General features: G+C 54.6%; 2 protein-coding genes across 2 annotated transcripts; one reads left to right on the forward strand and one right to left on the reverse strand.

Annotated features, from left to right (window-relative positions):
• Positions 1-2,215: 2,215 nt before the first annotated feature.
• CDEST_08850 (uncharacterized protein) lies at positions 2,216-4,437 on the forward strand (the record flags this gene model as incomplete). The annotated part of the gene is made up of 1 exon (XM_062925009.1): positions 2,216-4,437. The coding sequence occupies one exon, from the start codon at positions 2,216-2,218 to the stop codon at positions 2,696-2,698; it is 483 nt and encodes a 160-aa protein (XP_062781060.1). The 3' UTR covers positions 2,699-4,437.
• Position 4,438: 1 nt separating this feature from the next.
• On the reverse strand, positions 4,439-6,678 carry CDEST_08851 (Putative cyclin). Its single transcript, XM_062925010.1, has one exon. It carries the CDS (start codon positions 6,503-6,505, stop codon positions 5,360-5,362), a length of 1,146 nt encoding a protein of 381 aa, XP_062781061.1. The 5' UTR covers positions 6,506-6,678; the 3' UTR covers positions 4,439-5,359.
• Between the last annotated feature and the right edge of the window lie 6,004 nt (positions 6,679-12,682).

Here is a 12,682-nt window from a genome sequence, read left to right on the forward strand (position 1 = left end):
GGGGCCAGATTCCAGACTGCAGCGTCCAGAGTCAGCGACTCACCACTTTTCCCCAGGAACACCGTGCTTAACACTGTTGGAACCAGTACAGTCCGTGTGGTGTTGCACCGTCCTTGCACTGTCCTGAACGCACAAAAAGCGCAGGTTGTGACGTACCTAATCTGCTCAAATGGGTCCGTTCCAGTTTCATTGGAGTGCTTCAGCGAGTCCGGCACAAGGCCCAAGGCCCAAGGGACATCGCGCAAACTGAGCGCGCTTGTGGTCCAGACTCTGGAAACGACGTGAACCTTCTTTTGGCTCCTTCTTGATCCGCCACACAATCCCACTAGCTCCTTCCTTGACTGTACTAAGGTACGTGGTCCCTTTTGATTTCGCACAGGTACACAATATGAAAAAGGAGGAAAAAACTGACCCCCCCCCAGCATGGAAAACACAGTATAAGTGCTATCTATGCCTAGCCAATTCAGTGGTTGTTGGATATGGATCTCTTGAGTTGCCCAGAAGCCGATAAAGTCCTCATCTTGAATATATGGCTCATATTATATGCTGCTTTGGCTCTATGGTATACATCAGGGTGTTAAAGCAGACAGTAACTGCTGCTCAACTTCGTGAAAAAAAAGGGTGACTTCTTCGCCGATGAGTCAACCCGCTAATTTGTGCCCATAAAGGTCAAGTATGCTATGCCTGGACTGAAACAGTACATTACATGATTTCTGCGGTAATGAGAAACGCAGTGTCTTGAAACCTTCCAAGACCGTCACTATCCTATTGACCGGCTCCGCTGTGAACTTAAGGATATCGTTTAGATAGGTCTATGATAGAAATGCAGTGCTCTGTTGTCTTGAACACTTTAACTGTACACCACAAATATAAACCCGTGTTCAAGCGGCTGATGACATCCAGTGGCAAACTTGACCATCGCGTCTGTTGCGTCTCCCCGCAATGCGCTAGCCGCTAGCCGCAGCTGGACCCACGTGCTTGCCGGTTTCTAAGCAACCTACAGGCTACAGACCTTTGGTTGGGAGGTACTCAGCGATTCTCATATTCATGATCCATGTCGCTGTGCCTGTCGATCTCGGAACCTGCCATTCAAGCCTTTCAAGCCTTCGTTGTGAGCGAATCGCTTCCATTCAGAGGCCTCCGATTCCCGCGACTAGAGAGACAACAGATTGCCTACCTGGCATTCCAGGGGCTCTAGACGACACCTCTAGTGTTTTGCGCCATCGCCAAGTGAGTTCTCGATGATGAGGGGGGCTTTCAACTAGGGACTTGAGCAAACCCATTGGCCGCCAGAGCTGGGTCATCTTTCAACTGCCTGTCGACGGATGGGGAGCGCGCATCTGGGTCGAGGTCCTAGCGTGGCAAGACGAACCACACAATACCTGACCAGCGAGCAATCCGAACCTATCTGAAACAACATACGCTACCGATTTTCTCAAGCAGACCCAGGTCCCCGTTAATGTCCTTGAACATGGCCGTTGGAGCAGCACTTCACCGCCTCAAGAGCACAGCCAACATACACATTTCAGGCCTAACGGCTACGTCAGCTATGTCATGTATCTAGCTCACGAGCATCAACGAACAGATATACAAGCATCCGTGTGAAGAAAAAGCCCACTTGGGATCAGTTCACTGCTTTCGTTCTCGCATAGGCACTGTGGATTGCAGGAGCATCAAGTCAACGAAACGACCGTGGCTGGCTCAGCCGGCTCCCCTGTCAACCCACTCTGGGAGTGTGGCTGTGCATACCCTCAACACTTCACGATTAAGATCAGCAAACATCGTATTGGACATGGTGTCATCCCTTTACCATTAGCAGTTTTTCGGGCGATTGCCACAGTACCAGCATGCCAACAGGTGGTGTCGTCGGTTACCTTGGCACAGTCTGGTGCTCCGGTCACCATGTGCATGCTGCGCCAAATGCGCTGCTCCCAAACCACTTCTTCACAAACAGTACACTCCAAAGCCCTTTGACGATTAGTGAACGACTCAGCCCATGTTTATGTTGCCTGAAGAACCCATAAGGATTGACGAGCCTGCGATCACGCTTTCAACAAGCCTGATGTTTGTCTGGGGCTGGGTCGGCGCAGCATCACCTCGACGGCCGTTAGGTTCAGCAGAGCCCCCTCGACGAAATATTGCCGACTGCCAACACCAACAACCAGAGAATCCGAACGAGTGGTCCGAGCCACATGGGCTGTCAACATAAAAGACGATGGCCGCAGCAGGTGCAAGCTCGCGGCTTGCCCAGCCGGAGCACTCGGTCTCGCAACACGGTCGTGTGTGGCGGGGCCACGGGTCAGCATACAGGGGTGCAAGTCATGGCAAGAAGCGACCTTTTGCCACGGCCCATCGTCACGAATCCGGGGGCGGGCTCATGCCAAACCGCGGCACTGCAGGCGTTGGGCGTTGGGCGTTGGGCGTTGGGCGACGTAACGGGTACTCACGGGCTGACTTATCATCCAACCGTACAGGTAGAGAAAAAGCATCTCCTCATTCGAATGGCACAGTTGGCAACTCACGCAAGTCGACCGGCGACTTGATAGGCAGACCCGACCTCGTGACTCATTCCCAGCCCCCGATCCGGACCACAGGCCCACCCCGACCCCGACCGCCGGCGAGCAAGGATGAGCTCCGTCCTACACAATGCCTGTACGAAATGTGCCGACACAAGAAGCACGGCAGGTTTCTACGATGACGACGCCTCCAAAACACACTTGTTGATATGGACATGGTCGCACACGAAAACCCATCCACTATCACGAATGATTTCCGCTCGAGTATGCTGCACCTCGCGATCCGCGCGTGGGGTCGGAGCCTAAATCCTGATTCCTGACACCGGACCCCCCCCTCCCCCCTCCAGCCACATCCTCTGACGGATGTCGCGCGCCCGACGACGCCCACATGTCCATCACGACGCACACCCCTTTGGACGGATTATTAACCGAAATTTCCTTCGCAAAGGGGACAAGACAGGGTACTTACTTGTATCCACAATTCAAGCCAGAGAGACAACCAAGGATGCAGCGTTTCTTCAACGACCTTGATTCCGCCCGCGATGATGATGGTTTCCCCGCTGCTTGATCGAAGATCACTCCCGTATAGAGCACATACGTGTCCCGACGCTGGCAAGCAAGATCCCAGTGTCTACGAAGCCAAGTCGCCATGCAAACATGTCCTCAATGTGCAACCTTCTCTGTGCCCTTATGCGGGCTAAAGCCAGCGAATTGGTCCTTGTCGAGAACATCACCCCTTTGGACCCCTAACAATACTTGTCAGTGATGGAGCGGCAGTATGCAATCCGCAATCTTGCTCCGCGTCGCCCAAACGACATGCATGGCAGTTGGGAGGCGTCAAACCTTCAACTCCTTTCCGCCCAGCTTGGACCGTTGCCCGTTGTGCGAATTAAGGAAGACGAAGGGTTTAGACAAACAAGCCGATGATCCACCCAAGGTGTGTATCTAGACTCTCGCCCCGCTCGACATGTTGCAATACCATTCCAGTCGACAGGCTATCGCGACACCTTTGAATTGGAGGTTTCCCCCCTCTCTGGATGCAGCAGAAACGGAATTTCGTTGAAGGGAGGCCAGGCCTTTCGGGATCACCCTCCCAGGCCTTCACCGACCGAGACTCTCCGGAGCAGTGCAGTGCCCCGACGGAGAACCCTTAGCCTACTATTTTCACTGGGCAAGATGATTTGACATCTTGTACATCAGCCACCACTGGGAAAAGGCCCAGACCGTCGCGAACCCACTCACCGGCACCGGCGTCGTCGACCGCTAGCATCACCGCCTACTCATTGCCCACCCAACTGTCGTCGCACCCGTATCCGTGCGCGCCGTCCGTCCACCCGCCCAACCCCGTGTTCATCGAAATCAATCTCTCATTTCCATCAATCTGTCCCTTTAACAAGCAAACGGGGGAAAACCCGCCTCCTGCTCGCGGGTTTTGCGTCCCCACCCCCCCTTTAAACGACCGCCGTAAACGGCGTCCGTCCGCCCGTAACGAATCCATCTCCTTCCTGCCCGCAGCCATTATCGGCACATCGCAAAGCCGCACGACAACAGTACCATTTCCACGTCCCGGCGATCTGTAATCAAAGTTCCGATTCGGGGACATTTCCAAGGCTTCCAAGGCATACCTGCACAAGCACTCCCACACACTGATATAAGGTTGTAGCAGGCCAAAAAAAACCCCCCGACTCATGTCCCTCCTCCTCCCCCATCAGCACTGACGTCGATGCTGTAGGGGGGAGGGGACGCTCGCGACGTGGGTGCGAACCATGACATGATTCGTTGAAAACTCTAACCCAATCGTGCATTATTGTACTATCAAAGAGCCCATCAAACCAACCATGTTTACAGTTTCCCTTCTTGTTCTCTCGTTGAACAATAACGCTACTTGGGCCAGCTCAAGTCGGTAGCCTATTTGCCGACTGAATGGGATTGAAATACAGCTGTCATCGCAAGGTCCCATGAGAGAAGCGAAATGCAGTAAAGTGAAGGGGCGAGATACCTCCCCTAGAGTCTGGCCACAATACTGCAGACGGACAAATGGACAATCAGCCAGTCAGCCAGGAAGGCATACAGGAGGAGCCGTCTGGATGACCGCAGCGCAAGTAATAAGGATGGCCGGATGGCCGAATGTCTCGCATGTGAAGCTGAATGCAATCCATTTCGGGATCCTCCGCCCCCCGTCCCCCGCGCGCACGCCCCGCTGGGTGCATTCGAGATCACGAGGGCATCAATCGGGGAGAAATCCCCACCACTAGCGCCAACCGTCCTGGACCATCGAGTCACCACCGGTCCGGACCCCAGACATACCGAGGCCGCAAGCGGGGCGGGGCGGAGGGAAGGCACATTGTTAATTGCCGTTCACGAAAGCAGACTCGGGACAGATGTAAATGTTTGGAAGCGGTCATACCGCCTTTGCCATTTGATGGGTGAAATCTTGTTCATCCCAGTCGTAGTTCTGCTACGCCACAATTGTGCTGGCCGATCTATACGGCAGCCTTTCGAAATCCAGTCCGAAACATCCTCTTGCAGTGCAAGGATGCCAAAACAACCTCAAGAAACCCCTTGTGTTCATGAATGTCCGCCTAACACCAATCCATATATGCAAATGCCCAAGGATGCTCTATCCTCAATTCGTGTTCCATGTACCAGTCCCATTACCAACGCCCTCGGAGAAGTGTAGGAAAAAAAAAGTAAGAAAAAGGAATGAAATCAAGTCTGTGCCCCCGTTGATGTCTCTATAGCACAATCCAACACCATGCTTTTTGGGGTGTGGGTAGCTCAAAACGCAAGGAAACGTAAAATGAGGCTGTAACAAAGGAAAAAAACCTGTGCGACGCGGCCGTCTACCGCACTGTCACGGCACCACCGAAGACGCGGCCCCACATTCCACGACCCATGCGTGCTCTCTTGGCCTTGGTACCATCCTGCATCTCGCGAAGCTCATCGGTGCTAATCTCGTAAGGAAGGAGAGGCTTCCGCTTCGGCAAGGTTGACGCAGGATGCTCGATGTGCACCTCAACCGGCGACTCGTACAGGCTGCCGTGAGGCACGTACATGTACGGCTCGTCGGCAGGGTTGTCGAGCGGCGTAGTGGCCCGCGATTGGGAGCGACTTGATGCTACTGATGGGGCGTAGGAGCTGATGGAGCTGCCATAGCTGCTGCTGTAGCACAGGCCAGGAGGTGTGATGGAAGAGCCGCTGTAAGTCCGAGTGCGATCCGGCGTCTCTTGTCGTGAGCGAGAGCTGGCGCGCGAAGAAGGGGGGCTGGGGTAGGCAGCCATGTTGTATATCTCCTCTTGTCTCCGGCGCATTTCGTCCTCCTGCTTGCGACGGCGTGCCATGCGGCGAGCGTGCTTGGCCTCGATCTCAGCGCGGATGGGCGCCAAGAAGGGTTCAAGCTCGCGGTAGAGGTCCTCCTCAGTAATCCTCAGGTCCCAGTCCAGGAGGAAGAGAAGCTGCTTCTCCATCAGGTTGACTTCCGTCCTGCTGAAGCCGAAGTTGGAGAAGTCGTTGTTGGCGTGGCTGTACGTAGCCCAGTGCTTGTTCTTGGGCGAGCTGTCATTCAGATACTTGGCAGTCAAGATGAGCGCGGCAAGAAAGATGCGGTGAGTGGTGCACCGAAGACCGCGAGCCATGGGTTGCAGACGGGACTTGAGCCTGGTGAGGTATACGAGGGTGGACATGAGCGTCGGGACCTGGACGTTGGAGGAGACGACGAGTTGTGTAATGAAGGCCTCGAGCGTAGGCAAGTCGGCGTCTTCTGAGCAGACAGCGCGGGGTTCGGGCGTCCTAGGCGGCGTCGGGGGAAGCTGCTGTTGGCGGTGTGCTTCTGCGGATGCGGGAGGCATCAGGGCGCTGTCACAAGAGATGACATTGTAGGCGGCACCGGCCAGGTAAGAGATCATCGATTTGCTGACGGGCTGGTAGACGAAGTGGTCAAGGGCAGCGGCGTTGAGCTCGGCCGAGGTAAGATGTGACCGTGACTCCATTGTGCCGTCTAGATATGTGGGTGTGTACGTGTGGGTGTAAAAGAGAGAGAGAGAGAGGGAAAGGCTGTATGATGGTTACAGTATGCAGTCGTATGAGTAAGGGCTCCTTGGGGGTTGAAGGAGGCTTCCTTTGGGTGGTTGTTGTTCTAAGGTCGTTGAAGAGTGACGAAATGAGGGGAGAGTGAGAAGGATCACAGGAGGGCAGCCTGGGCTGATATATTAGACGAAAAGGAGGGTGCGTGTGGTACCGGCAAAGTTCATGTGCCTCGTACTGGGGATGGGCCTGGTCGCAGCGGCAGAGAGGGATGCGGAACAGCTCTCGTCAGTGGGTGACGTGCGGTCCACGAGGCTGAGTGGCAGGTTGTCAGGGGGTCGCTAGTCAAGTGCTAGCGTAGTAGGGGGTTAGTTTTTTAGGGAGTCTCAGCAGGACGACGGAAGTGCCTGCTTGGGGGGGCTTGGATGCTTGGGGTGGGCTGGAATGCTGTAGATCCCAGGGGTGCAGGGGTGTGTACAAAGGGAGGGGCGTGTTTTCGTCACGGATCGTAGGGGGTGGGGGTGTGGGGTATCTGGGTACGCCGAATGGGGTGTGCACGAAGGTACCCGTGGTGTGGCGGTATACAGGCTCAGAAACGAAGCGAGGTCGTAGGGGGCGGACTAGCCGGCAGAGGTCTGGATTTCGCGGGTTGCAGTGTCGGTGCTTGCGGAATGCAGGTTTTGCTGCTGCAGTTTCCGTACTCTGTACGGAGTATTTGAACTCGAAATCGGAGATAGGACTGTGGTGTAAAAATCTCTCTCGCTCTGTTTCTGTATCTTTTCCCCAAAGCTCAGTTCTGCGCGGAGCAGTCGAAGCTGTGTTTTTAATCCCGATCAAATGGCCTTAGCAGTGAGTGAGGTTGTGTTGTGAAATGCACGGCAGGCAGTCCAGCTGCTGTGTTGCTGTATTGTCTGATACTGGTGAATACGAATGCGATGGGTCACCTTCGGCGAAATCAGCGAGTAGTGAGTAGGTGGCGACTCGTGAATAGCAAAAGTAGACGGCGGCGGCAATTGGCGGAGGTGGTGCGGAGGTGCAACAAAAGAGCGCTGGTCGGGTTCCTCGAGCTGGAGTCGACTACGGCGTCGAAACGATTTTTTTTTGTTATTGTTGCAACTGACGACAATGGCAGCCAGGGAGAACGAAAACCCCAAGGTCTAGAAGTATGTCGAGTGACCTATGACGAATGGAGGAATGGGCCGAGTTTTGAATGTCTGCAAGCGGATGGGAGAGCCGAGTCAAAGCCGCCAAGCGCTCAGAGGAGTCGCGGGTGAAGAGGTGACGGCGTCAAGTAAAACGACCGGGGCGAGTCAGGGAGAGAGGTGGTTTTGGGTTTGGGGTTTGGTTTAGGCGAGGAGGTTAAGACGGCGATGCGATTTCTTGGTGCTCAACTAAATGAGATGATGCGTCGAGCCGTCTAGGACAGATTAAGCCAACGGGCTACAATTCGAGTTGAACCGGATTGATTGAGTGATTGATTGTCGCTTGGGCCGTGCTCACTTGGCTTGGCGGAGCGAGCGGGACGGAGAGGAAGTAATTGCTCAAGGCGGTAAAAGCGGCAGAGCGGGATTTGTAGAGGAATCGGGATGACTGGTAGATGGGTCGACGACTGTCAATTTGAATACGGCGTTGGACGATTGTCGATTGTCTTTTGTCGATCAATGTCTATCTGAGCGGATGCGACGCCGACACTGATGCACAGGCAGGCAGCGGCGTGTACGTGAGTGTGTAGGCCAGCAGCAAAGAGTGCTGCTTGCTGACGGTGCTTTGTTTGACCGGGGTCTACAGACCGAAAACGTGAGGATGCGGCGGTCAAAGACGGGCAAACTGATTGAGGGTAGCCCGGGCGGGATTGAGTGGGTTTGTCCGGCAGCGTGTTGTGTTACCAAAAGATGAATTAAGTCGATATAGCCGTTACAGGGCAGAAAGTTCCGAACGCGAAGACTTGGGGATGGACCCAGTCTGGAATCTCTCAATGCGACGAAAATTTGAAGATAGAGAGAGCCGGGATAATAACAGGCGACCAGGATCCAGAGGAGATGTTAAACAGCAACGGCCCAGGTCGGTCACAATGTGAATCGTAGTAGAGAGCGAGACTTCGGTTATGCTTCCCGAGCGAGGGTGAAGCCGCTGTCGACTCCGATAGACGACTCGGTGGAGGGTATGGGGTACGTGGGACGATAGAGTGCGCTGGGAGCAAGGTAGCCGGTACCTTTCTCTGGATGGGAGGGGCTTGGCTCGCAAAGTGTAGGTTTTGGGCAGGTTCTGGACAGTTGGGCGTGAGGCGGTGCTAGTCGTTTTCTACGAATGGCAGGCCGCAAGCAGGGCAGAGGGCTTCGATTGTATTGGGTGGATGGGATTGATTCGGGACCACACACGCTACGATGCACCGTGTTCTTGTCGAAGGGTCGAGGCTTTCGGGCAGAATCAAAGGCGGATTTGAGCAAGATGGTAGCGTATCAATTGAGATATGAGCAGGCGGGCTGGTTTTTTTGGTTTTTTTTGCGCTGGTGCGGTGCGTCTTGGCTGTGTCAATGCTCCGTTTTTGATGGATTCGCCAGTGTCGGCTTGGTAGGCTCAAAGGTCTGGAGCGATGTGCCTCGGGCAGAAGGTGTTGTGATATGTAAGACGCACAGGCAGAGAAGGCCCGAGTGATGTGAATATGCCGATGATGGTGGTGGTGACGGTTGGATGGATGGCGCAGGCTGGGCTCTGCCTTTTAAAAACCAGACTCGCGTAGGCGGACTGGAATCGACAAGGTGGCTATGATCGGGAAGATTCGATGAATCCTACGAGGAAAGGAAGGGCAGACAGTTCCAGTTTCCCAGCTCTGTTGGTCCAAAGGGGGCGGCCACAATGGGATGTCTGGAAACGAGGGTGTCGAGAACAGGTGCAGGCGGAGAGACAGAAGGCGCTACCGGGGAGCTGCTGTGGGGTGGAGACGAGCAGCTGGAATGCAGTGTCGTTGGAGGGGAGGCGAGCTTTGAGATGGGGCACGAATACTAGACGCGATGACCAGCAACGGGAGGTTCGATAGTGAGGGTAAGGGGAGTCGACACTAGAGTCAGAACTAGGGAGTGACGATGACAGAACGGATCTGATTCGTATTAACCAGGCCGGCTGTTGATGCAGGTGAACCGGATGAGACTTCGTTGGCGGTAGATCAGTGGCTTTCGTGCTCTATCCCTGCTTCTGCTGAGGAAGGACGACTGTGCAGCTCGGCCGGCGATGATGCGGCAAGAGACGAGAAAATCAAGGTCAGTTGTCGTATTCAATACAACAACCCTCGAATGCCGATGATGATAATGATGATGATGCAAATGGTGTGGACAGGAAAGTCAAGTCCGAGCAGTTGAGACCGGGACTCAAGAGGGAGCAGGCGCAGACAGGGATGAAATGTAGTGCTAGAGGCGCCGAGGTGAGGGATGACTTTGATATATTTACTTTTACAGGCCCAGCACCAAGACTACTGACCCATTGATATTGCCATGGGCAGCACCGTCGGTTGTCGACAACGACAGCAAACATACCCCTTCATCGACTGTCTCACGGAGCCCGTTGACTGGCCATCGCAGCTCGGTTAAGAAGCGAACCCCCGTCCTCCCGTCCCGCTGCACACCAGAGCTGATGCTATTTTGGCCAGTGATTGCAGAAACACCAAGACACCATCCTACAAACGAGGGCCCATGTCTCTCAAACCAAGCGGCGGGAGCATTGCAGCCGCCCAAACAAAAGAGGCTGCAGCAAATATCCTTGAAGCACGAACCCTCTGCGCGCCCTGGCAGAGACATGGACCAGAAGAGAGAAAAAAGAAGGAAAGGGAAGGGAGGAACCAGCATGACCCGTTCCCAGCCATTGCTTCTCATTGCGTGGTGGACCATCTACATTCGCCCACATTTGGTTCTTCTGATAGGCTATCCACCTCTTGAGACTTGCTTTCCTCGCAATTTGACTGGTCAATGAGAACGTGCCTTGCTCGCTCGTTAGGTACCTCACCTAATTGCCAAGCTGAGTGGGTAAGTACCTACCTAATTAACCTACCGTACCTAGGAGGTTGGCCTCCCTGCCGTGTGCATCTCCAGTGTCATGCCTGCATCCAATAGCGAGAGAAGGAGCCACTCATCAACCGCCAGCTCAGCACAAGAAAGGCATCCTAGCAAAGCAGAACAACTGCACGTCGGATTCCCCAGCCTGTTAGCGATCGAGACCCAATGGAGACCTTGCCTGATACAATGACACGACAGATGCGCGCGGCTCATTGGTGGCCGCGTCTTCCGTCGAGTGTGCAGATGAAACAAGCGATAGACACCTCTCTCTCAACCTCTCTGCCAATTGATCTCGCGGCCAAGAAGACGATGGCCTTGCCGAACTCGAAGCCGGACCCTCACTCGTCTGCCGTCTGGCCCGATGGGCGTCTACACTAATCTTTGCCATTCTATTCCTGATCTCGGCCCCCTACAGTGAAACAGCGCGTCGAGGTGCCTGGCCTCGCCCTTACCCGATCAAGACGGCCGTGGATGTCCAACGACGACAACAACAATGTCAACCCGAAGCTGGTACCACGCCGCGTGGTCAACGATCGATGGAAGCAACCGGCTCGCGTCGCCGGGCTACAGTGCTTAGTGGAGTGCCGTCGCCGCTGTTGGGCTGTTTGTTCCCAGGTACGCCCCAGCTGCCTTCTTGCAATCTTTCTTCTTGCCGCAGGCCGTGACCCAACTTGCGATTGGCAACATCAACAAACCTGTAGCCAGGCCTATCGCACTATCACAAATGATCAACAAACAAATGCCCTGCTCGGGCCTCTTGTAATCTTGCTTTTCCCTCCCTGACGCACGCGGGGTGGGGAGCATCACCTAACCAAGCCAGGTATCCTGCAGCCCACGCCGATTTGGTACGCATTCCGGCCTTCGTGATGCCGCCTCCCAGGTAATACTCCAATATTCATTGACCAGAGAGGAGCTACACGCTTTAAACTTTACCCTCCTCCAAAGGCCAACGCCCGCGCTGTCAGCAAGCCTTCTGGTCAGGACAAAGTGAGACCACGCCCGCAATCCATGTCACGGCGTAGCCAATCCCCGCCTGAGCAACATGCGCGTTTCCAAAACCCACAATCAGTGATGATTCTCATCCCGCATCAACAGCTCAGCAGCAAAAAGGTTGCCGCACCTGGTTAGGCGTTCGGCGGTGGTGATGAAACGAAACATCCAACGCCATCGCCATCGTCTGAGACACTCCCTCTCGACCTTTGACCATGGCTGTGACTTGTCACCAGCTTAACCGACAGCTAAAGGAAGACGAAGGCCAGCCGGCCAACCATCGCCAGTCGTTCCTCCCTAGCAGCTGAGCAACATGCCCAACAGTGGCCAGTCTTGAACCTCCCGAGGGGTTTAGACTTTGCTCAGTTCAGTTCAGTCCAGCCAGCAACATCCAACCACCCCACGAACCTCGTACTAGGCTCCGAAGCTGCCTCTTTGTCCAGTTTTTCGGAGGTATCAACAGGAATTCTGGTCCTTAGTGCCTCCCTATCTTCCAGAAAGGGCCTACCAGCTTGCAATACCACTGAAATCTCAAACAGGCTTTCCCAGGCACTGGAATTTCTCCACATGGCGCAAGGCTCGTCCAATCTTCTCCCTGTCCGAAAGCCCTTGCAGCGCTTTTAGCCTCGACCGGTAAACCTACCGGCGACCATTCCTGGCGAAACACCCTCTCCCCTCAATTACAGCAAACGTCGAGTTTGAACATTCATGCTATGGCCCAAACATGTCACGCTATGCTGGAAATGGTTCTTCGGGTACAAAACACGCACTCTTTTGATGCCGCTGACAAGCGTAACCCCATCACCAGCCCGAAGCCAAAGGTCTCGGGTTCGCATGATTGATTGCTCCCTTCCCGCAGTTGAAAAACTGGCATGGCCATGTCGGCCGGGACAGGGAACGGGCTCGCTCCATCATGCTGTCTGCGATATGTACTGAGCATCAGTCCCTCACCAGCTGTGACTTCCGTCTCCTGAGGTAGATCGTTCTCCACGTTACAGTTTCATGTGTCTGCCTCTTCATTCCCAATCAAATGCATCACCTCCTTTCTCCTCGGTCTCGACGTGCCCAAATTGAGCCTGAACTGCGTCGATACTGTACCAGCCCCTT

The sequence above is a fragment of the Colletotrichum destructivum genome, chromosome 5 (genome assembly GCF_034447905.1).
Source record: "Colletotrichum destructivum chromosome 5, complete sequence".
Taxonomy (NCBI): Eukaryota; Fungi; Ascomycota; class Sordariomycetes; order Glomerellales; family Glomerellaceae; genus Colletotrichum; species Colletotrichum destructivum.